The following is a 27,070-nucleotide window of genomic DNA, read 5'->3' on the forward strand; positions in this document are numbered from 1 at the left end:
ATAAACCGTTATTCCAACTTGTAATGTTGGCTGAAAAGTTTGACCCAATCTTGATTAAAGCCAGCATTTCAAATAAGTGTCTAATTAACTAAGTTTTAGCGACGAAAAGTAAAGAGAACCTGGAAGTAAAAATTGAATCGGCGCAATATTATGCTAAGCAAACAGAAGCAAGATATTGCACTGCGTTAAAATAGATATCGATCTCCATAATTTTAACTGTTAGATTTCTTTTATTTTATTTTTTGAAAATGGTCTTTATTACACAAATACGCAATTAATTTTGAAAAATCACAAGCATGAAAATGGAATAATTAGAAGTATGAAATTGATCTCATCACCAAATTCACACAAATCAACCGGAAGGAATCTGGCTAAATTTAATGCAAATTAGACTAAAGTTTGGTGCAATTTTTCCGCACGATTTTTTCTAACAGATTTTAACTAGGGTGAATAAAAATACATTTCAGCAAATAGCCCCCCGCACGCCAGTACTATGTTGACACCAATAATATGATATCTATAATTTTGAAGAAACATCCTCTGTACGAAGATAGCCACTCTCCAAAGAGAATGCTTTTCTTAGCATTGAAACTTCTGGCATTTGATTTTATTTTCGGCTTTTTTAAAGCAATTTTTCACTTCCTAAAGTTATATTGATTTCTTGAAGAGAAATAAATTCAATCTTCATTCAGAATCAGCATCATGTTTGTCGTACTCTGCTATGTACAGGTGTAGACGATGCGTGATATCTCATTGTATCTCAAAATCACAGACTCTGAGGAACCAAAAAATCTATTGTCGCTCCATTTTTGAAAGAAGTTCACAAGGTGGTTGTGAACAATGTTCTTTATCTTATATCGCTAAAAGCTGACAATTTTTGTTTGCGCTACCTTTTTCTAACTCAATTTAGAAACCATCTTTTTCCCCTCTTTCTTTTCAGCCAACCAAATGCTTTGATTCACCTGATCGGAATACAAATTAAGACATAATTTCATTCCCGTTCACAAATAAAGTTAAGCTGCGGTGGAGAAAGTCTAAATCGTCTCAACAATAAAATTTTCCTCACGTTTTAAACATTTTTCACGTTTTCTATCCAAGGGCTAAACTTCATTTTACTACTGGCAATAAAAAGTTCGATTCGAGCGTGTCAGGTTCTTTCCTATTTGAGACTTTTTTGGGACCCCACAATTTGATTTCTATTCCAGCTAGCTTTCCCCGTATCAATTTTCAATTTCCCCTGGGCTGTAGCGTCACGTAATGAATAAATAAGAGCCCCTATTTATTTCTCACCCCAGAAAAACTTCTAATTTCCGCCAATCCTACCTCAATTCGATTCAGTCAAATTGAAATTAATCGGAAATTCTCATGGGCTTTTAGCACTCCTTTTGGCTGCCTCTGAAAAGTCTAAAAATTCTGCCAGTTAAAATTGAAACATTATTGCACCGTCGCTAACAAAAAAAAACAAAAATTAAAAGTATATTTATAACTTGCAGCATTTTGTATTGTAAACAGGGCAAAAGTAATTCTTAATTAATTTACATTTTCTTTCTCTTAGTTGGGAAAAGAACAATAGATTGTAATAAAATTTGTCGTTTCAGTTCTGCTCACCAACCCAATGCGCGCATGTGGACATAAATACTGATATACCCAACTAACAACAAAAATTGTTTGCCCAAATTAATTTTCATATCAATTTATTATGGATAACTTTACCCAAGTTATAATTTATAATACCTCCGCAACCGAACATGATGACGATGGAAATATTTGCAAATATTTAATTCCCGGTGAAACTCCAATGCTTCACCACGTTTTATTTTTTGTCAAACTAGTTATAAACTTGTTTGGGTTATTTAGTAACTTCCTCGTTGTTTATGTTTACTCTATCAAACGGGATAAACACCCGAGTGAATACTTAATTTGTTCACTAGGATTTATTGACGTCATTATCTCACTGGCCAGTTTGATTTTCATGTGTTCCGTTACTGCTTACCGACATAGCATTGCGTTCGGCGATTTGTTCTGTCGGCTAGTCGTGTGTACATTAAACGCCGCGGCTTTCATTTTTTCAACTTATTCCTCGGGTTTTCTAATCGCAGTTATAACTGTCAACCGGTACGTTGCAATTTGCTACCCCTACGATTACCGGGCAATTTTCACCTCCGACCGGGTTCGTCGGTTAATTTTATTCGGGTACCTATTCGGGTTTGTGAATTCGTTAATGGCGTTTCCATACTGCAACATTGATTCAGCAAACGTGCAGAATGTGATAGACTTTTACTATAACGGGACGCGGGCTTTGTTGATAATGGGCGATGCTTGCATAATGGTGTGGGCGTATCTGAAGGTGATGAAGGAACTGAACAGACATAGCCAAAGTGCGAAGACTGAGGTGACGGCATACTTCACTTATGAACAGAAGCAACCTGCAACCCGCACATGCTCCAATGCGTCTGAGGTTGCCTATGTCAGCGTCAATAACAGCTGGAAAAACTCGGAGATGGATTTGCAAAATGGATGTGGACCTCCAAACCAAGGATACCAGGTATTTGAGAATTTTGCCACAAATGAAGCCTGGATCTATTTTGTTCTCCCTCCCCCAGCTTAGTAGGCAGATAACTTTTAAACGTGCTCTTTTTTACATAGTACAATGCTATATAACAACACACAATTTGTAATTGGGGGACATAAAATACACTGGGGGATAGAATAGATCCAGAATAGATCCTGACACCTACTTAGTCCCAGTAATTGACCAGTAATTGAGCAGTCAAAGACGTGCCCCCCGCCCGGTATAATGCTGTACAATTACCCATCATTTGCAACCGTGCGTTCTCTCGGTGGGCAAAAAGGGGGCCTGAAAATCATCCAACTGTTTTAACTGTTTTCGGGAAAAAAGAAATTGTGAATATGACCAGATTGAGGTATCAGGATCAAGCCCTTCGGATGTCTGACCTTGGATCAGATTTTCTGGCTTGGTTTCACAAAAGGCATAGTTTGTCTATGCTATAACTATTTGGTTCAGAAAATAAATTCGCTCGAAATTCTTAAGTTGAAACACATTTTGAAAGAAATTCTTTGCACAAAAACTTGGTTTTGACTTGGTTTGATCATGGATTAATTACCCCAGTTGAACAAGCCCACCAAAAACGGTCACATTTGAAATTTCACTCCAGCATTTTTTTGGTACGACAGTTTCTGGTTCAAGAGCTTCAGAAATGTTGGTTACAATTGTCGAAAGCTTCCGACAAATCAAGAGAAAAATTGAGAACTTGAAAGCTGATAAATATAACAAAAAGTTACATTTTCTAACTAAGCTCTGCAATTGGTCACTACTCACTACCAAAAAATGACCATTCCCAATATAGTCGCTTCAAAATCTGCTGTCCTATTCCTTTTTTCGATTACATTTTCAAGCAAACAAATTTTTGCCGATTACGAACTGTTAGCAGGATTACGAACACTGTAGCGCAACAACCCCGATGAGGCGGGACGAGTTTTGGCACGTTAGAGATTAAAACTGTTTAAGCTCAAAAGATATTTGAGAGAATAAAAATTAATTCTAGGAGATTCAAAAGAGAAGAAAATTGTGAAGATTTTAGCAAAATCAGTCGTATATATAGTCTAAAAGATAAATATAACATTTACAGTGTACATTTGTTAAAAGGTTAATGTATCAAAAATCAGGCGATTTTGGGGCGTATGAGTGGGCGTCATTTCATTATTACATGCAAAATTTACTTCATTTGAGATGGTTCACAAAGTTGCATTTCCTATTCAATATCAGTAATAAATATCAATATTTGACAAACATACAGATCTAAACTGATTTACATTCATTTTCTAAATTGTGAGCTGCAGTTGTCGTTATAAATCTGGTAAGTTTGTTTTGTTTCTGAGTTTATCAACATAAGTTAAGATTCTAAGCTCTAAGATATTTTCTAAGTTCTTTTTTGTGCCCTAATACGAACAATTGAATTTATAAGGTTTCAGTTTTAACACGCTGTCCTCTGATTTCAGAAACACTGAACAGAATAGTTGTCTTAAAAATTGAAAGTTTTTTTGAGTAACCATTGATATCAATTATAAAGGCCAAAACACTAATAGTTTTTAAAAATTAGATAAACAGGAAACAGATTTTGCTTTCTTCAGAGTTTTGTAGTCTGTTGATGCAAATTGGGGAACAATTAGGCAGAGTATACGATTCTAGAAAAGGCAAAATTGATCTGCTAATTGCTTTTTGATAAAAACCATTAGAATTTTTGAAAGTTACATTTCTTACTTTATCAAAGAATTAGTCTTACGTTTTGATTTCGAAACGTAATTTCAAATCAAAGTCTTGATAGCATTTGAATATGTTTTTAATATGAAATAAATAAAAAATTGATTCCACTACTTATAACTACAGAATAATTTTTTTCAGATCTACCAATTAGCAGCTGAATTATCTATAACAATGGTTTGAATAATGAACGATCAGATTCAAGAGATAAAACTATATATAGTTTTGTTTAAAAAGACTGTTTCCTACCGTAGACTACAATAAAACTAAAACCTCAAGATTCTAACTTGGTTTCAACCAATTGATAGTTTAGATACCAAAAACTTAAAAGTTATATCAAAAAAACAGATATAGAAATCTAAACAGGTCGTAGATAAATCAATGGTTTATGTTTGCTTGCAAATTCAAAACATGAGTCTTCAATTGATTCAATTTTCCAATAATTCGTTGTCTCAAAAACTGTGCAAAAGTGATTTTTTTTGTATTTGTTATCAAAAACTCAAGAAAGCAGAACACATCAGACTGCATATTTGATAAAAAATTTTAAATTTTTCTAAAACATACACTTTTTTAGTTTTTATGAGACGGAGCTAGAGTCACGGAAAAAATGTTTAAAAAAACAATTAAAGAGTGGACGCTAAGAAAACGATATGTTTCTCCAAACAAAGAGACCATAAATTAAACCATAAGATCCCAGAATTGCAGTCATTCGAATTCTCGTCTGGACAACAATTTTTGCACAAAACTAACTTTGGTTTTTGATATATATATATATATATATATATATATATATAAATATATATATATATATATATATATATATATATACACACACATATATATATATATATATATATATATATATACATGTAAATATATATATATATATATATATATATATATATATATATGTATATATATATATATATATATATATATATATATATATATATAGATATTTTTATATATATATTTATATATATATATATGTCAAAATCCAAAGTTATTTTTGTGCAAAAAATTGTTGCCCAGACGAGATTTCGAATGACTGCAATTCTGGGTTCTCATGGTTTAATATATGGCCTAATTGTTTCGAGAAACATATCGCTTTCTTAGAGTCACGTTTTTTTGGCTTTTTTTGAAATTTTTCCATGACTCTAGCTCCGTCTCATAAAAATGAAGAAAAAAATGTTTATATTTTGGTACAATTTAACATTTTTTATCACGTATGCAGTCTGATGTGTTGTGCTTTCTCGAGTTTTGATAACAAATAAAGAGAAAATCATATTTTCACAATTTTGAGACAACCAATTATTGTAAAATTTGAATCAATTGAAGACTCATATTTTGAATTTGCAAGCAAACGTAAACCTTTGATTTATTTGCCATTTGTTCAGACTCCTATATGTGTTTTTCGATATAACTTTTAAATTTTTTGGTATCTAAACTATCAGTTGGTTGAAACTAAGTTAGAATCTTGAGGTTTTAGTTTTTTTGTAGGCTACGGTAGGAAGCGGTAGGTTTTGACAAAACTATATATAGTTTTATCTCTTGAATCTGATCGTTCATTCTTCAAACCATTGTTATAGATAATTCAGTTGGTAATTTGTAGATCTGAAAAAAATTATTCTTTAATTATAAGTAGTGGAATCAATTTTTTATTTATTTCATATTAAAAACATATTCAGATGCTATCACGACCTTGATTTGAAATTACGTTTCGAAATCAAAACGTAAGACTAATTCTTTGATAAAGTAAGAACTGTAACTTTCAAAAATTCTAATGGTTTTTATCAAAAAGCAATTAGCGATCAATTTTGCGTTTTCTAGAATCGTATACTCTGCATAATTGTTCCCCAATTTGCATCAACAGACTACAAAACTTATCTAAATCTTTAAAACTATGTATGAATGTGTGTATGTATAGACCCATATAAGGCAGCATAAGTTAACTGTAAGATTTTCTAGTTTTTGAAAACTGTAATTAGTTCTCACAGTTTACCTCACAGTGTATCGATAATTTGATAACTTTGTTTGTTACGTTTTCTGTTTTTTTTGCGTTATCAGAAACGAATTCAGATAAAAAATTTACCTTTAATAAAATAATAACTAATACACATAATATTTAATATATTTAATTTGACATTTATTTTGAGTTTAATTTGACAAGCATTCGGTACAATGCAACTTTTTGATAAAATGGTTTACTGCGATCATAGTAGTTTTGCATATAACAGAAAATTAATCACAGAATCGTCTCTTTAAGCCATAGTTTGGATTAATATGTTGGAATTATTAGATAATTGCTTCGTCCAGTTTAATTTGTAATCTTGTCATTAGGAATATACAGTGAAAAATTTAATGTAGAACATGAAGATTTTAAACACAAGGCGAAAAACAAAGTTTAAAGTCTAATCATTTGACTAACGAAATGCAAAAGTTTTTCTAATTACATCATTGCGACTGAAAATTATCGAGAGCTAGGAATGTCTTTGAAGTTTGTCAAACTTGATAATAAACAAAATGCCCAAAAACTAAGTAAATTTGTCGAAAAATGAAACTGATAGGCTTTGTCCTTTAAGAAAAATTGAATGAGTTCATTTTTTCTACTTTCTGAATAGTTTCAACAGATTTATAGTTAATTTGTATTTCAAACAAACAAACACGAAAAAAGAATAGTTTATTAAGTGAGGTTTTCTGATTTTACAATTATTTGATTCTTTATCGGTGAATTTATGTTTATTTATTCAAGATTTGACAAATCTTGACTTCAGATAATTAATTCAATGTTTTATTCAACATGGCTTTTCATTTTTCAGTTATTAGCGCACTTGACTGAGGAATGCGAAGACCTGTCCGAAATAGTTTTTGTTACTTCTTTTGAATTCAGAAGATGTTTTTTCGGCACTTATTTGTTAATTCCATAGGTGAAATGGAATTACCAAATAATCGATCGAAGTGACCACCGTCAAAAATTTGCGAAACGAGAAGGGAAGCTAATAAGTTTCTTCCAACGTTAAATCTAAAATATCTTATTTTCGAACAGTTTGTTGCCAACCATAAGAATCATAGTTTTGATAAAGTTTTATGCCGTGACTTCAGGTTTTCTTGATTGAAGTTTTGATGATGTTTTATAAACGCAAAAAATAAAATGTGTTTTTTGCTCACTGTTTCGAGGTGTTAAAGCTAAAAATTGCTTAAAAATGTCAAAATTCCGATTTTTAGCGTAGAATGCGGTAGAAGAATAGTTCACCGCTAACAATCGCAAATCTTACAAAAATTTGGTGCTAAATTTACCAAATACCTTCACAAAGATGTTAGGATACCGTTGAATGCGTTGAGAACGGTGAAAATTTTTGCACCGCTAAAAACCAAAAACCGTACAAATTTTTACCTCTAAATTAGCACACTTTTCTATAGACTCATTTTTTTATGAAACTATGTAAGCTTTGAGGTCAATGCGTCGAAGGCGTTGAAAACAAAGTACACCTCTTTTACATGTATATGTTTCACGAAAATGTCTTTTGTTACAGCCTCTGCGCCAAATGAGATGAAAACTCAAACACATTGAAACTCATAGTCCTAGATCCTCTATGTATGTGAAGTCTAAAACGCCAAGAATTTTTGATGCAGTTTCTCTAGATAAAAATAGAGTTTTATGTTTTTATTTGTATATACGCGAATAATAATTTTCAAAAATGTTGGATTTTATTTGGAACAAGGAATTGTTCAATTCAATTCAAACTCATAGTCAGAGATCTTCTATGTATGGAAAGGGTAAGACGATGAGAACTTTTTGTGTATTTTCTCTGGGAAAAAGTTATAATTTCAAGGTGAAAGCGTTGAGAAAAAAATTACGCCTAAAAACCATACATATTTCGTCAATTTACCGGTAAAAATCACTATTTTTTGTGGATAATTTTGTAATATTCTCGGTCTTTAGCGGTGATTTCTTCACCGCTTCTGTTGGTAGCGCTGAATTGTTTTTTCGCCACATAAATGGTGAAAATAAAAAAATCACTGCTAAAAAGCGCAAATCTTTCAAAATTTCCTTGCACTTGTTTTCCGTAAAGTTTATTGAATCCGATTTAAATTCGCAAGAATTTTCATAGAAGTGATTGACTGATATGACAGTGGAATGAGAAGTAGGACGTTGGAGTTGCAAACCGGCGTTGCTTTCTTTTTTTTGTAAATTTGCGAAAACTCGTTGGAAGGCGGTGAAAATAAAAGATTCACCGCTAAAAATTGCATTTCTTACAAAGTTTCAACGCATATGTTTTCAATTGTTTGGAAATCTCAAAAAAGTAAGTGCCAGACGTCTCAGTGGAATAACAAATTGTTGACATGCAGGAGGTAAGAAGTTCGAACCAGAATACGGAAGTTTCTGCTTTCTTAAATTTCAGATGAATGCTGTGAAAATAAAATGGCACCACTAAAACCCCAAATAATACAAAATTTAATGCACCACTAAAACCCCAAATAATACAAAATTTCACCTCTAAGAACCGAAAATCTTACAAAAATTCATCGCTAAAATTTGCGGGCGCTTTGCGAAAAAAAAAGTCTTTTCACTTCTATTCACAGCAATTCTTACATTAATTTTTCAACGAAATCTCGACCCGGCATAAGTGATATGTAATTCATTGTGATAAGTATTATTGATGTTTGTAAGTTCTCTATATCCTTCACAAATTAAGAATTGAATAAAAAATATGTAACGATTTATGTAACTTTTTATCAAAGACTTTTTTGGAGATAATGAATATCGTCTGCTTGTACGACTTTTCAACAACATTTCCCGCGAGATAAAGGAGCGCATGTTCAACAAGAATTGGTGCTTTAACCGGTATATGTTATAGATGGACGAATATTTTTCAGTATTTGGGTGGATTTATAATATTTTGTACTGTGAAATTAATGCATTTCCACTTAGTGGCACAGGGAAGTCTCGGAATGTTTTCCAGCGACGGAGTTGAGAAGAGAAGCTGTTGAAGAGCTCGATCTCTTTAATTGAAAAGCCTGACTAGAGTATCTTTCCTTAATCCTTCATGGCCTTTATGATAATTAGAAACAAACTTGTGTGTGAAAATTCACGAAATAAGCTGCCATTTTTCTATTTTGTGGTACTTAAGCTTAAATCTTGAAACGAGAGACTATACATTAGCTGGAAAAAGTGGTAGACTATCTGCGCATATTTGAAAAATGTTTGCAATTTTTATTGATAAAATTGAAACTGTTTCAAAGCTCTCACGGCATTTTATGTAAAGGCGCTTTTATGCAAAAATATCGAAAATTGGCATGCAAAAAATAGACAAAACTACAAGTGAAAGATGAAGTCTTAGCTGTAATTGCCTCTTAATTTTTAGGGTGATTTTTGATGTAGGAATTAAATTTCAATTAACAAAACGAGATTTTTATACTAATTACTATCTATTTTAAAGGGTGAATTTTTGTCGACACTAGCCCATTTAAATAGCATCGAAATTAAAAACGAGTTGATTTATTCACAATTTTGCTGCTGGTTTTATTCTTGACGCAAGACAATTAGAATTGCAAATTGAGAAATTATTGATTATTAAAGTCACCAAAAGTCAAGTAACTCTATTTTATCAACGTTTAATGCATATTTGGCGAACTCTAAAAATTCCGCTGTGATGTTAAATTAACCGTTAATTGCCAGCGAAGTATTGTCTTTTCCCTTGTTTAGCGAACATGGTCCCAATTAGCTTGTTTTCTTAAAACATTTTTGTGTCAATTTTTTACCTATTCAGTGGAAGTAATTAACTGTGTTCCTTTTATTTCCTGGTTTCTTCAGCAAATTGATGACAGTAAATAATGCAAGCAGTAGTTTGACGTTAGAAGCTAATGCGGTTACTTTTTTTCCATCAAAACTTGAAAATTCAGGAACGGAGCTTCAGAACAATTGTGATGCCTCTACGGACAAAAAGCCATCCCGAACCCTAGTGCCATAGAAAATCAGTGCTGAAGCATTGTATTCCAATTGTATATCGTCAACCCAGTACTACATCATTATATCCTAAGAGCATTTTGCTACTGTGATATGCAGTATTGGTCTCATATCTTTTTTTTCTGATAGATGCACGAATCATCCTAGGTTTTGATTCGCGCAATGTTCATAGAAATATCGTGACAAAATATGAAAATTTTGAAAAGAAAATGAAATTTTGGATGATGCACTTTTTGAACATGACGACCAGTAAATACACGCCGAAACCCGTATGAACACTCCGAAAGACTGAAACCTGAAAAATTTGGACTGAATTCGAAGATTTTTTTGGGTTTTTTTTACAGATTGTGATAGAAATATGTATGAATTGTCTTAGTTTTAGCTCAGCCAAAACAAAATACAGTGCTGGGCCGGTGACATAAAAGTGAAATGCAATGTTTCAGGACTGATTTACTATGGCACTAGGTCCAGGTACTACCTTTTTCTTTACCCCCCGCTCTGGTCTGGCTGAGGATGTAGAAGTGTGGTTCAACTAAATATCTGGGGGGGGGGGGGGGGGGGGGATCGGGTGCTGCCAGGCTGCTTCGATATGAAAACGCGGTGTGGTCTAGGTGTTTAAGTAGGTTTTTCCCGTAACTTCCAGGAAACCTTGACAATTTGGATTTAAACCGAGGGAGATGCAGTTTATTTGAACATCTCCCCCCGCCGCCAAAAAAAAACACACACACAATATCCCGACACTCTGACTACCCCCCTCCCAAACCTCACCCTACACCTCACAATAGAGCTTTGCTAACAAAACTTTCAATAATGTGAAATTTGGAAGTTCGTAGTATACCCGACGCGAGCCCCCTCTCGGTTTTAGACGTTATGTTGGCTATTGTAGACGTTTTCTTTGATTTTTTGAGACTATAATAGAGCAATTAAAAAATAATAGAAAATTTCTGGGTCATTTGTGATGCCTCCGGATCAATCACGATGTTTAAGGATCAATGCAGATCAATACTCCGTGCTGAAAACATCTTTTTTCTTACTCTTATCTATAATAAAAAATTTTTGTATTTTAAGCATTTTCTTTAAAAATATCTTTTGCAGATTGTTTTATCTTTCTTGAGTTGCCGAGTTGGACACTATTTACGGCCATGGTTAGCCGACGTGAACGTTGTTTCGGTCATGGTTAGCCGATATTGTCCTGTATTTAGTCTGCGTAAGTGTACGTGCAGCTCATTCTCAGATCGTTGGCTCAGTATGCCCCGGCTTAAATTCAACGAAAACGAAATTTTTGTTGTGATTTTACCATGAAAAGTCTTAAAATTGACATGAATGTAATACTTTTTAGGATAAAGTTACAAAATTGGAGTACTATGATTCATTACTGGTTTAATATGTGACTTTGATCCAGGTTAAGACTCAGTTTTGTCTTTGCAGTGAAAAAGGAACCATTAATCAGCTGCAACCTGATGCAATGCAAAGTCTTTCTCTCTCTCTCTCTCCTCTCTCTCTCTCTCTCTCTCTCTGTGTCTGTGTGTGTGTATGTGCGTGTGTATGTGTGTGTGTTTGTGTGTGTGTGTGTTTGTGTGCGTGCGCGTGTGTGTGTGTGTGTTTGTGTGAGTGCGTGTGTGTGTGTGTGTGTGTGTGTGTGTGTGTGTGTGTGCATGTGTGTGTAAGTCTCTCTCTCCCTCTCTCTCTCTCTTTCTTTCTTTCTTTTGGTTGTTATTACCAAATAACAGTTAACAAAATTTTGTCCCTGTTCATTTTGCGGATGATGATATTTTTTACAATAACGGGAAAAGAAGGTTTCAATATTTGTAACCGGGCTTTTAGTTGTACGATTAGTTTCAAAAATGTTCAATGAGCTCCAAACTAAATAAAATTAGTCAATTATGTGTCAAAAGTTGCTTACCTGTCGAGAATTGCTTTTCCTAGTTCATCAATAACATTCAATGATTTTGTTTCCAGAAGCATTGTTGATGTTAATTTTGATTTTGCTTGAAATAGGATTTCTGTTTGGTTCAAAACCTCTTCAAAAACTCAGGAGACCAAGAAAAAGTTACTGAAAAAGTGTCATCAGCTCAATCGTTGAGAATCTCAAATTCAAAAAGAATATAGCTTTTTGGAATTCCTACCTCTCCTGCTATTGTCAAAATTTTCCAAAATTTTACAAGGTCTTGAATGGAAGTTGATTAGGCTATTTCAAAGCTGGGAACCAACAAAAATAAGATACGAAGATTCCTAAAGATATTAAACTTGGAAAAATGAAGATAGATTAAATTTGAATTTAAGAGATAAATGAGAATTACTTATGAAGTAGTCTTGCGTTTATTTTAACTTATAGCTGTCAAATGCAGTATTTAAACTCTGATCAGTTGTTGGAAAGTATTCCCTATTTTTTTTTAAAAAAATGACACGACATTGGAATATCGACACGAGCAACAGTTTTAGTGGTTCCGACCCCCACTTTAGTGGGGAGGGAGGAACTATATACTCAACTGGGTTTTTTTTGTTCAGTCAATTTTGGCCGATCGATATATTCCTCGTAGAGATTTGTGAGTGGTATCATTAAAAAGCCCATCCAGCGTAGAAAACGGAATCAAAAAGATTTTTTATCGATTTTCAATTTTTTCAGGGAGTTATCAAGGTTTAAATTTTTCTGAACATTCCACTGTTTTTGTTCACATTTTCAGTAATTTTTGCTAAAATTTGGCACAATTTCGCTAATATAATTCAAAATAAGTTAAAATTTTTAATTGAATAGTGTTATTGTTACCGTTAGAGATTGAAGTGCGTTGCTGAATTGTTTGAATGAAGTTTTTTGTGGCTAAAAACTTTGATAAAATTTTCGAAATTCAAACTTTTTTAATCAAAAATGGCACAAAATATGCTTTTTTGGTCCACTTTCTTAAAGTTTGCCAGACTTAGTGACCTAGAAACCTTAAAACAGACTCCCTTATCTCAAAAAGAGCAATGTTTTCAATTAGGCGCCCTATGAAAGCCTTCTGGAATTAAAAATTTGCCGTTTTTTGCAGATTTAACTCGATAATTATACAAAATGCATCGTTCTTTTTATTAATATTTGAAGAATTCCACGCAACAATTGGTCTAACTCGCCAAAGCCTGGAACACTTGGTTGGTTTGCTGGGCGCGCTACAAAATCAGGGAGAGGTTAGACAAAATCATGGATTCTCAGAATCAGAGGCTTTTTGGTTTTTATTTTGATTCTGCCTTTTTTCAAAATATTTTGCTTTTGTTTTTTTAATGTTAGTTACTGACAATGTTTTCTTACTCATGGCTCCGTTAATGACAGCTCCAATATACAAAATTTCGAGGCCGAATGTAGATTCAGCTTGTTTTCAGAGAACCAAAGGGTTTTTATGGATTTGAGGAAGAGTTTTAGTAAAATTTAACTGAATTCTTTTCTTTTGCCTTCAATTGTTATTCTTTTGCCAATCCGATTTTTAAGTTTAACCACTCAAAGATCTAAAATTCTTCCTCAAGAGGTGTAAGTGAATTTTTTCTATGCATTCGGTTGTTACCTAATGTCTCTTGTGTTATTGAATGTATTTGTTTTAAGGAAAATTCTGTGATTTTTTGAACTTGTCAATTTTTTTATATTATTTTAGTCAACATTCTGCTTATTCTCAGTAAGTACAGGTCAACCTTTCCTCCGTGTAGAATACAAACTTTGTGGCCGATTGTTTTAACAGAAGGTTTTCTTGCTTTTGGTACTACGAGATTTCATACAAAAATTTTCTGATTTTTGCGCATAAATTCCCACTTTTGCTGTTGTTTTTGTTTCTTTTGTAAATTGTAACATTATTTAACAATCTAACTGAAAAAAAATGTACAACATTCAAAACTGAACATATTTTTTGTTTTCATAACACATGTTTTGATGGGCTGCGACACCGTTCTCTTGCAGAAATTGGTAGAGTTTTTTCTTTTTGCCCTTTATTTGTTGTTAATTTTTGTTGTCATATGCCAAATATTGTTCAATTAATGGTCTCAGTGGCCAACTATAGATAAACAAATGAACCTAATAACTGATATTGAAAAATAGCTATTGGTTGTTTTGATTTTCGAATTAAATTTCTAAAAAAAGAGTAATAGTATTCTTCAACTTATCCCTTTTTGTTCTGGTTTGCGTTTTTTTTTCGTATTTTACAATGTTGTATCATTTTCGTAAATTAGCCTCGTTTTTTTGAGCTTTTTAAAATTTTTTATTGAATCAAACAATGATTTTTTTTGTTGTTTAAACGTTTTAAATGATGTCTTCAGGGCTTAGAAGAATTTTGTGAAGTTTAGATAAATTTCAGTTCTTGTGGTTCTTTTTGTTGTCATTTTGTGATAGTCGTTTTACAAAAAGACGTTATGATGTTCAAAGGAGACGCAAATGAAGATGTTTTATTCTCGCGGTTAATATCTTTTAAATTTAATGGCTTCAAAATTGTGGTTTTGTAAAATTTTTTGTGAAACTTATTAGTTCAGCTTGTAATTAACGTTATTTTATAGTGTTATGATTTAGTATCATTAATAACAGTCGCAATTAGTTTTCCGAGTAGTAGCAAGAGAAACTGTCTACTCTTTTAATCGAAAGCTTTTGTTTGCTATGAATCTTGCAAATATTTGTTTTTCATAAAAAAGAAGAGATAGATTTTCGAGTTCTGCCTATTTTATTTCTGTTTAATTGTAGCTAAGCATCTCTATATACAATTCACATCATTTATCTATTGAAATACAATTTGTTCTTCATAACGGTTTTATTTTCCTGATATGGTCTTTCTTCTTGAAACAACCAGTTTTCATAAAACCAAATTTCGTGATTTTTGCATATTTGCACTTTTTTGTAGGTTTTTGTTTTCTTTTCACAGTATCACATTAATGGGCGTCATTTCATTTACAAATTTTGTTACCTTCAAAAAGTGCAAACAAAATTTTTTATTGTTTATTGTGATCAGCTTAATATTTAATTGATTTGGGGGGACATCGTTTTCGTTCTAATTTTTAGTTTTTGCGTGTAATTGTCGTTCTTTTTGTAGTCGTATGACATATCCTGGGTAAAGAAAGCCCTCAGTTGCTCTCTATTGAGCTATGAAAGACTCTCTCAATGATTTCATTTGGTGCGTAATGTTTCTAATCAGTTCGAATTTAATTCTTTTTTTTTAAAATGCAATGTTTTAATAAGCTTTGCCCCTTTTGCACATTTCTAGTGGACTTGTTGCCAATTCGCATTGAGGAAAAGTCCCATACTTTGTTCCAGAAGAGAACCGGTTAATCTTCGGAGTATAATTTTTTTCTGTTGCCATTTCGATTTGGTTATTAGTGGTTTTCAAAAAATGGACTAGGATTTTTGGTCGTAATTAATATTTGTAACTATTTGATTTTTTTGCCGTCTTTTCTGGTAGTCATATTATAGTAACCACAGGTCTCATAGGCCCTCCAGAGTAGATTGTTTTATTCTTTTAGAAGTTTGTTGAATGATATGTTGATTTGTTAATTTTTTTTATCTCTTCCTCATTTGGTAGACAATTATGTGAAAAATGTAGATGAGCGGGGTCGGAACTTAATGTGCGAACGCACATTACCGAGCCTCCTTGTTTTACTAGATTATCAATTTCTTGTTTCAATTGAAAGCTGTCAAATAAAAAATTCTCAAACATTTATCAGCTATTGAACTCGTTCCTCTGCCCTTACCAAAAAACTCATTAAAATTCTTGCATTCATTGGCTAAAAATAATAATGCTCACATTTCATTGCTAAAATATCAGCTAGCGATAGTTAAACCGTTTTTGGATTGTTAATGCCAGTCACATTTTATGAATGCCAGCAACAATTTTGGTTTCAGTTTTGTTTCAATATTGTTACTATTATTTTAAAATTAGTGGATTTTTGTTTAAATAAAACGTCGATCGGGAAGTTGAGGTAGATTGGTAGTGGTAATTTCAATATTAGCGGATTTGATTTTCTCTTTTTAGAGAAGACGTGAAATTAATTACGCTATTTTGAAACAGCGTACAAACAAAATCAGTTAGGATGAACACTACGATTTTGGTTTTGGTAAAAATTAAAGTAGGTGAAATCTGTGTCATGTTTATAACTAAAAGAAAGTTAATATTATTATAAACTAATAGAAATTTAAACTAATAATCTCACACGGCAAATAAAAGGAGTAGGCTAACAGTCAAACAAATACTTCAAAAACCCAGAAACGAAAACCAAACGATTAATTTCTACTTTTAGGGCCCTTGTCTCTTGTCGTTACTGACCAAGTTACCCACAAATTATGATTCAACCATTTCGCTTTCGCATATTAATGACAATGTTGCAAATTTTTGGAACTGTTTTAAAACATAACAAAGAACAATAAATAAGCTTCAGTTTTGCTTCACCAGTTTTGTTCAGCGCGATTGGGAGTTTGGGTTCGATTGGTGGTGGTATGAAAAGTGTGAAATTATTTTTTGTTTGACTCATGCTGCTAAAAAAATAAAACAAGTTTTTGAATTTTTTGTTTTAGTTCAAATGCAGCTCATTGTAGTTCAATTTTACCAAAAACTTCCTCGCACTTTTTAATTTGTTTGATTTAAATCCTAAAACTCGGATTTTTAAACAAAATTATGATCCAAAATATAGTATCAAGATTTCCAAAACTGTCTAGTTTTTGCAGATTTTTAGTTCAACTGAAGATATCCGAATGCAACATTGGTGTAACAGCAATAATAATTTTAGTTTTAGAAACACTTTCGTTTTTTAATGTTTTAAACACAGAGAAGATTTTAACTGCTCAAATCACAAATAATTCAGAAAACGGAAAACAGCAAAAAAAAAATTAGGATTGTATCCAAACCAACAAATAATTTTAAATTTAACTCCCGGATCTTTTGATATTTTCTGATCGCGTTACTCGCAATTTTTTATGCAATCAGTTTATTGCTTATGCATATGGTGAACTATGTTGGTGCTTTTTGTACCGGAATCCTTTTCGACGTGTTGTTTTGTTTAGTTTCGTTTTTGGGAAATCCAATGAACTTTTTTTAGGCTGCGAGAGTGGATTTTTTTTAAAAAAAATTCCAGTGGGTATCTTTTTTGTCCCCTCATCATCTTAAGGGTAACTTTTGAATGGGTGTTGTCAAAAATTGACACCTGTACTCAATTTGATAATACTACTTGATTTTCTCAGAAGTCAACTAGGACCAAAATGCACTCTAATATTTATGATACTTGGGACTGTAAAAAAGACAAAACGCTTAGTCGCAAATAAGAACTAAAGTTTTTGTTTGGAAATTTCTACTCTATCTAAAGCGAGAATGTAATTCTTATCACTGTTGTATTTTTTCAACAATAAAGTTGAACCAAAAGCGAACACCGGAAAAGTGAGGGCAGAGTTTGAATCGATATGGCCACAATTATTAAGGAAACTAAAATCCAATAGAAAGTGCAACACACTATCAATTATTTCTATTAAGCTAAACTGATATTTAAACAGAAATTGTGAGTAAAAAATAAGGAGATGAATTGAAATTTCTTTGTACAGAGACAGGCTGGGCACCGAAAAAATGATTATTTTTACCTATATAAAGTTATGAAACGCAAAATAGAACCAAAAACGTGATCTTATTAAATCTTATTATTGGTTCTATTCATTTTTACGAACTCAACTATGTTTTATATAAATCAAATTTAAACCAAAACAAGTTGTTTTTATAATTTTATGACAAGTAACGGGCTAAGATTGAACAAACAGTTTTCGTATTAAGCCATTTTAAAAAATTGATTTATGTCACTCTAAGTAAAGATTTATCAGGTAATGGCCAACACCTGTTTAGACTGTAAAAAAATGTTTGTGCAATTGAAAGTTAACGAATTTGTTGTAAGAGTTTTATGTTAATGGAATTTAATATTAATCGGCTTGAATCCACAAATACGGGCTATTTTGATTGAACTAGCAATTTTTCAGACTAAATTGCTGTAAAACAGGAAAGTGCAAAAAATATTCTCATATTGTTTTTTTTTTCGTGGAAAACTTTCTTTGTAAATGTTTACACCTTGAATGATTTACTTTTATCAATATGCAACTTGACTACGTAATTGATTTGAAATTTCAGAACAACAAGTTAACAAATTTCCACAAGTTAAACATTTGCTAGGAACTCGACAATTTTGAGATTAATCAATCTTCAGAAAGCTGAAAAAATGCATAATTGACACAATTTTCAACTTTCTAACATTTTATAATATTAAAAAATGTTATATGAAAATTCCATTCACTTCTTATCGAAAGGTTGATGTTGTTATCAAAACTTATTTTGCGACGAAAAAAATACAATGTGCTCATAGATTACAAGTGTTTCCTTCTGCCAATTATTTTGGGTCTATTTCGTCGAAACAAAAAAATTGTTGACTTTAGGTTAAAAATGTTATATTCCCTAGAATTTTTGAAGTGTTGCAATGTTTCCAAGTTTAGTTTTATTCTGAATAGAGTTGCACATTTGCCAAATAATGGAGGTTTTTAATTATCAAAACCATCCTTGTTATTGTTGCGGCCCACTTTTGTGGCGGAAGAACTATATGATCATCTGTCTTTTTTGCTTAGTCAATTTTCGCCGGTCGATGTGATTATCATACATAATTTTGAGTGGTATCTTTGGAAAGTTTGTCAGGTGAAGAGTTTCAATTTATTTTTTTTGAAATTCGCTTTTACTGAGGAGCTACGGAATTTTTTAAAGTTTTGTGAACCTTTGCCTAATTTTCGTTACTTTACTCACAATTTTCGTAATTTTTGTTGTAATTTTGATCAATCTTTGCTTTTTAATATAATAGAATTGTCAACGCTAGTCTCAGCGTTTCTGTTTAAATAAAGAAGAGAGTTGTGTAATTGTTTGAATCAACTGTTTTGGCAATAATTTTTGTTAATTGTTTGAACATTCACCATTTTGTCTCCTTTTTCCATAAAAAGCATAAAATATTCTTGTTTGGCACACTTTGTCCAATTTGACCGGTAGTGTAGACATAAAAGCTGTTAAAAAAGTCATTGTATTCTCAAATAAGTTTTTTTTTACCTCTGGTTCCCAAGGAAGTTCTCCGGATCTAACATTTTAGCGGTCTTTTGCTAATTTAAAACACTTTTTATTTAAAAAGTTCATATTCCGCAATGATTTGGTTCAGTTGCATTTTCTACAGCCAAACAGCGTTAGCAAGGGCAGATTCAGTCTCATCGTTAAGTTTTGCAACGAAAAAAGATTCGGATTGTATTATTCTGGTTCTGTCCTATTTAAAAAGATGTGCAAGTTTTTAATCGCTTTTTCAGGCAAGTCTGTTTTAGGGCTTCAATCATGAGGAGGTCTCATTCACTGAAAAGTGAGGTCAAATGATCAAATGTTGTGTCTTCTGATTAAATCTCATGATTTGTGTGGCTTCCACAATTTCCTATTCAACAGAGAGAGTCTTAAGAGTCTTTCTTTTATTTTAGACTGAGTATAATAATCTAAATATCTTATTAGTTGTCCACGAAACTATCAAGGAAACGGTATATTCCTTTTCATTTGATATATGGTGGTTTTTTGCCAATATAACTCGATACAAATCCAACATTCATCAATCACGTGTTGACTTGTTTAGTGTCAAATTAACTATTTCAGAAAGATTTGGATCTTTCTTTGTCTTAATGGACGAGCAGAAATAGCTAGAGCAATTTTGTTCTGATGTTGGAATTTTCATTTTAAAGTTATTCGGTTTGTAATTGAGCTCTGCCTTTTTTAAATTTTTTTTGCCTTTTCTTTGTGTTTATCACTAACCAGATTAATTTGAAATCAGAACTCAATTACTGACATGATATATTAGGTGCAAACTAAGTCAAATGAACACACACGATATTTTCCGAGAACAACATTCAATTTCTTTCACTTCTACACCGTTTGAGCAAAGTTTTTTGCGATATTTTGATGCTAAGTGTTTTCACAAGTTGTTTAATATTTTGTTATATTTCGAGGATTTCCTTTGCTGTCCGGTCCGATTATCATACAAATGTCGTTTTTTTTGACAGGTCACATTTCACGTCGATGGCGCTGATTTTAGATGCGAATGAAACAATTTACTTTTTTTAGAAAATAGGTTTTTTGGGCTTGGACACCGATTCCTTGCAAAATTTGACTGAATTTCTGATTTTGTTCTATGTTTGTCTTTATTGTAGTTGTCGGAAATTTTGGATAATGACAGGTCCCAATGGCTTCGTAAGAAGGTATAAATTAAGCGATTTACTGATTTCAGTTGATACTCAATGGTTTTCACGACTTTGAAATTAATTGTTTTCAGAATTTTTAAATGGAATATTTAACTTTGTCCTTTTTTCTATTTTTTATTTGCTTAATTAATCTCAAGAATGGCAGGTCACATATCTTCTCTATTGCATGTCAATTGGTTCAATTTCAATTTTATTTCCTTGTTTCTCGACTTTTCCATTTTTTTTAAAATAAAAAGTATAGAGATTATGTTTGGGTCGTAAGTAAGCCTTGTCGTTTTTTTTTAAAATTTTGTTGTTTGTCTGGTCAATTTCTCACCTTAATTTCTCAACTCCGCTTGTTTCGCATTTTTGCAAAATTTGCATCAAAACTCTTAGATTTAATTAAATAAACCACTAAGACTTTCAAAGAATTCGTTGAAAAACTGACAAGAAAAGTTTTTAAACGTAACAACTTTTGACGCAACGAACGGAAAAAATCTTATGAGAAAATTTTTGGCTAAAGGTTTCTTGTTGGATTAAAAATTGAGGGAATTATTTTGCAAACTTATAGCAGTTTTTTCAATAAACTATCAGAGGATTGTACTGATGCACCCTTAATGCCCCTTAAATTTCCAAAAGGGTTCAACTGAAGAATTTGATAAGTTTGTTACTTCCCATCATCAATTTTAACAAACGTTTTTTTATTTTAAGAAACGCTCAATCGCTATTTTGACCTGTCTCTATTCAGGTCAACAATCTGGCTTAAATTTGACTCGAATGAGGCGATGCGAATCTGTGTACCTCAGAAAGCTTCGACATTCTTTGAATTTCTTTGTCATTTCCAGAAAAAGTGCTCTATTAACGGAAGCAAGCGTGGCAACCGCATACAGTAATTTTAACCGAATTTTTTTTTGACTCGGATTGAAGTTTCTTTGATTTCATACAAAACTCATATATGATTTCATAATGTCCGTACTTGATTTCTAAGTACAATCCTAGTAAAAAATAAAATATATCATAAATGATCCTTGTATGATTACCAAGCAATCAAAAATGATCCTATTAAGATTACCTAGAACCATGCATATTTCCCCTTCATTTTACGTTTCCATTTTTATACATCGTTATCACTTTGTGATCCACCAAAAGACCCTGAATGCATTGCAAAGATGAAAGCTGAAAGAGAAAATAAGTTTATCTATCTGACTGAAGATTTCATATTCTCTGAAACAGTATATATCTAAAAATGCTCGTTTATTAGAGTTCGGCAAAAGTTTGTTGCATCTAACATTTGAATCAATTTCTAAATACGTACAAAATCCGATTTTTTTTAAAAGCACCCAATGCGCACTGCACATGCCATTTTTAAACTTAAAGCCCTCTGACAATGTTTTTTGTACCGTATTTGACCTTGAACGATTTCGAAGAACTTTTTTTGATTTCTAACGAAAATGTAAACTATACAGGTTTTCGGCTTTCAGTCTTTTATGATTCCAGTGTGATAAAGTATATATGACCTAGTTTGATTACTAAGAATCATATATGACCTGGTATGATTACTAAGAGTCATATGAGACCTTGTATGACATCCAAGACTTTTGATGGTGATTATGATTGGTGACTCGATACAATAATTTCTCATGGCTCTAGAAGTTTCTTAGAAATTTTTTTTCAAGTATTCAATCAGGCACTCATTAGAGCAAAATTTAATTGAAGTAGAGGAGGAAAGGAACAACTAAGCATTGGCTCAAAAAAACGTGCAAAATCTTTCCGTTTTTGATTCCTTCGCTGAGGAATTCATTGTTCCGACCCCTCTTGAGGGGGGGAGGAACTATATAATCAACTGGGTTTTTTTTTGTTCAGTCAATTTTGGCCGATCGATATATTCATCGTAAAGAGTTGAGACTGGTATCAAAAGAAAGCTTGTCCAGCGTAGAATTTGGAATTAAAAAGATTTTTTTGATTTTCGTTTTTGACAGGGAGATATCGAGGTTTAAACTTTCGAGAAAATAGAGTGATTTCCGTTCATTTCATTCACCTTTTTTCGGAATTTTTGACTAAGATTTTGCCAATTTTGATAAAATTTAATAAAATTTTTCATGAAAATGTTGATGATTTTACGTTTAAAGACAAAATACATTGTCGGCTATTTTCATTGGTTTTTTTTGTCACAAATTCCGGCTAAAAATTTCACAATATTCAGACTTTTTCATCAAAAACAGCACGAAATAAGTTTCTTTAGTCCACACTGATTAAATTTGCAGGACTTGCACACCCAAACACCACCAGCACAATCTGCTTTGTAGACTGAAAAAGGGGCTAATATCACTTCAACATCCGTTGAGAGTGCTCTGTTAATAAAACTTTGCCATTTTTTGTTAACTTTATTCGTTGATTATCAAAAACGCAGCATTTACTTTGGAATTTTTAACAAACAAAATATCTAAATCAATGACATTCCAAAAATTAAACATTCCTAATGGGCAATCAACATTAGCAGGACTAGTTTTGTACCAATCTTGGACCTTTACAATCCAAAAATAATTCCGATTGTCATCAGTCGATTTTTTATTTAAAAATTGATCTTTTTTATATTAATTAAATAACAGAACATTTCAAATCAAAGCTCACTAGTGATAGGTCCTATTGGTTTCCTAATAAGCTCAAACTAAATTAATTTATCTAGTTGATTGCTTGAAAGCTGATGGTCGTTTTTGTTTTCAAAATATTTGATTTTTAAATAAAAAACGGCTTTTTGAACTTTGCCTCTACTTTTCTCTTACTTTGGTCAACTTGTAGCTTAGTGTCAGCAATCAAAGAGTGCTCCTTCTTTCTGCTGAATTCAAATTTAGTCTTTATTTCGGTTTTATGCCTTAAGTTGTGGTGTTCTGGCTTTGATACTACTAGATTTCACAATTTTTTTTAATTTTTAGGTATTTGCCCATTTTTCATGTTTTCTGATTTTGTCAAATTATCACGTTATTGTCAGTTCATATATCACATTTTTCGCGTTCAAAATTACGCATAATTGATAATAATTAAATCCTTAAAGTTTAGATTGTGGTTCTTTACCGCTTCGACAATACTTTCTCGAAGAATTTAATTGAATTTTTTAATTTTGTCTTTAACTGTCGTTTTTACTTTGTCTTTTTAGTCGTATTTAATTTCCTGTACAATGCCCCGTTTGATTGGCTATTCCTGGAAGAGTAGATGAGCCGATTTTCTGATATTAGAAGATAGATAATGGCTGTCATGACTTTGAAGACAATTGTTTTCTAAAATGAAAAAAAAACATTTAAACTTCGCAATTGTGTTCCTTTTATTGTCTGTTTGTTACCTGGTCCCGTTAAATAAAGGTTACAGATGACATTATTTTTGTCAAGAGAATGTTTTAAAAGAGATTGGTGTCACAAAATCTAATGTCTTTAAAGAATTCGTTTTGAATTTACTGGCTTCGACAAGGGTTTTTCACAAAAAAAAGTAAATTAATTTTTTTTTATTTTTCTCATATTTGACGTTCTTTTTGTAGACGTAAGACATGTTCTGGATAATTGCAGTTCTCGAGGGCTTCCTTTGGAAGAATAAATGAACCTGTTCAATTTTTTCATTTTGTAATTAATGGCTTTCATGTCTTTGGAAATAAATTTTTTTCGATAAAAACAAGTTTTGCTCTTCCTTTTTTTCGATAAAAACAAGTTCTAATATTGCTTTTTTTTCCGTTTGGTTTAATTGTTACCTAGTTTCATTGATGAGAGGTCACATAATACATTTCATGGGCTGGTGTCAAAAAGGATTGTTGTCACGAAATCTAATGTTTTAAGAGAATTCGTTATGACTTTACTGGCTTCCACACGGGTTTTCACAAAAAAAGTGAATGAATTTTTGCTTTTTGTCATATTTGACGTTCTTTTTGTAGACGTAAGACATATCCTGGATAATTGCAGTTCTCAAAGGTTTCCTTTGGAAGAATGAACGAACCTATTCAACTTTTTCAGTTTGTAATTAATGGCTTTCATGTCATTGGAAATAAATTTTTTTTTAAAAAAAGACAAGTATTACATAACTTTGAATTTTTTTCTATTCTTGTCTAATTGTTGCTTAATTTCATTAATGAGCGGCCACATTATTGGTGTTCGACGAAGGTACAATCGAACATCTTTTGGGGGCCAAAGTATGGCTTTACGGCTTCCAAAGCATTTTCTGGCAAGTTTTCATTGATTTTTAGTTTGTTGTCTGTTTGTTGTTCTTTTTGTAACTGCATAAAAAATTGAATACCCAGAGTACTTAATTCCCTTCTATAGAAGCATTGCTATTTGTAAACCTATGGGATATTTTAGTTGATTCCTAATTGTTTTCATTAGTTTGAAATTTACTGTTTTTCTTTTAAAAATTCAGCGAATTTTCTAACTTTAAAGTTTCTGTTCTTTTTTGTCTAATTGTTACAGAGCTTTTATTTGAACTGGTGAAAAACCTTTTTTCTCTGGTGATTTACCAGTTATTTTGTTTATTTTCAATTTTATCGGACGCTATTTTGACTTTGTTATTAAGTTTTCTTTTTTAAAACGGACAAAAATTTTTTCATGTAATTAATGCTTGTTGTCGTTGTTTGATTTTGCTGTACGTCTTAACTCGCTTTGTTAATAATGGCGTATCTCAGCAATCTAGTGCACCATCATTCACTCCACCACTGAGTTATTTGCTTTGGAGGCTATCTTTTCGTTCATACACCAGTTTTTTTTTGAAAAAACACTTGAATTTTTTGCGTTTTTCTATCTGTTCCTCATTTGGTAGACAATTATGCCAATGTTGTGGATGAGCCGGGTCGGAACCTTATGTGCGATAGCACATTACCGAGCCACCTTGTTGTTATTAAAAATCAGTAGGGGAAATACCATGAGCACATTCACTGACTTTTTTTCCCTTTTCATCGTTGGATTGTCTTCCTTTTTGTCTTTGAATTTTCCCCGTTTATTCTGCACTGATTATTCTTGTGTAATTCACCGCAGTAACATTATAGTTAATGTTCAAACTAATTTAGTTGGAATCGCCACGCATGAAGAATTTTCAAAATATTTACTTAGAACTGAGATGCAGCGCTCTATCCCTTCTCTTTTTTTATTTTTTTCCTCTGTTGTAACTCAAATTAAATAAGTTGACGCACTGAAGATTAAATAGTGGAAGAAAATTGCGTGATTTAATTTATTTAGTGTTTGTTTGTGATCACACTCATAATTTTGCTATGATTCAAATTTGGATTATTCCAGATATACATGTTTTTTTGTCTTACTTTTATCTTTACCCTTTTTAGTCACTCCGCAGAGTCACTATGAGCAGTCTGTTGGTCTTTTTGTTTACCTTGATTATTATGTCTGAATGCTGTTTTGCGTGTTCCTCTCACTAAGCCGTGGGGTTCTTGTGCGTCATTAGTTTTTCATTGAAACCGACCTTCATCACTCACTCACTAAATGAGTTTCAGCATCGTTTTTAAGAAAACTAGAATAATTTTAAACAAAATATACGGCAGTGGTTGAATTCTATAAATCGGGAGTTGTAAATAATAAACAATAGGAACCTTTAAAACCCTTCAGAGAGAAATTTTAAAAATTGGGAAATAAAAGTAAAAATTATTTAATAAACTAGCGAAATTAATGTCTACTTTGTTTAAAATAGGCTCCAGCCAACAAAAAATTTGCCTTGTTCTGTTTATTACAACCGAGATTTTATTCACAATTAGGCAAAAACATAATAAATCCGCCAAAAAATGGGTCAAAAAAAGAAGCTAAAAGAATTTTTTTTCAGAAAAAAGTTGGCAAATTGCAAAAAATCTATGATAATGCTAATTTTTTTCATCAAAGTCTTCTAACACGATTGCTTCTACAAAATATCTTGAATTCTTAAAAAGAACATTGATAGATAAGCCTAAAAAGATTTCCTTTAGCATTTCAAATTGAAAGAGGGAGAAATTTGAAAACAAATCTGTCAACAGTTTTGAAAAAAGCAATATTAAATACGATTTTGTTAATTAAAAATTGTGTTAATTATTGTTCCGACCCCACTTGTGGGGGAAGGAACTATATACTCAAATGGGTTTTTTTTTGTTCAGTGAATTTTGGCCGATCGATATATTCGTCGTAGAGAAATGTGAGTGGTTTCATTAAAAAGCTGGTCCAGCGTAGAATTCAAAAGTAAAAAGATTTTTTTGAATTTCGTTTTTTTCGAGGAGTTATCGAGGATTGAAGTTTTGTGTGAACAATGGGATCTTTAGCATGATTGTTCACTTTTAGTACAATTTTCTTCAAACTAAGATCTTTTTTACGAAAACATTAATTCAAATTTCTATAAAAAGAATAAATTTTGAGTTCGTAAAAGTTGAATGCAAGGCGATAGAAAGACTAGTTCTGGTCTCATAGGGAAGTTCACTATCAAAAAAAAATCGAACTCTAATTGAGAGCCCTTTTTTTAATAAAACTTTTCTCTTTTTTGCTTTTTTAAGTCACCTAGAGACAAGTCACATTTTATATCGACGTTCTATTAATGACAAAACTCCTTTATAGTCGAATGAAGCGCAATGAACAAAAAACGTCGTTTTCAAGGAATTGCTCATGTT

General features: G+C 31.9%; 1 protein-coding gene across 3 annotated transcripts in view; it reads left to right on the plus strand.

The window, feature by feature from the left end:
• Positions 1-27,070, plus strand: part of LOC142341725 (uncharacterized) — a 61,275-nt gene that overhangs the window by 27,028 nt on the left and 7,177 nt on the right. For all 3 annotated transcript variants that reach the window (XM_075392892.1, XM_075392890.1, XM_075392891.1), the window contains one exon: positions 1,599-2,545. In XM_075392892.1, coding sequence (XP_075249007.1) covers positions 1,700-2,545 — 846 coding nt within the window. In that variant the 5' untranslated portion in view covers positions 1,599-1,699. The remainder of the gene's footprint in view (positions 1-1,598; positions 2,546-27,070) is intronic.

The sequence above is a fragment of the Convolutriloba macropyga genome, chromosome 6 (genome assembly GCF_964194025.1).
Source record: "Convolutriloba macropyga chromosome 6, txConMacr16.3, whole genome shotgun sequence".
Classification (NCBI taxonomy): domain Eukaryota; kingdom Metazoa; phylum Xenacoelomorpha; order Acoela; family Convolutidae; genus Convolutriloba; species Convolutriloba macropyga.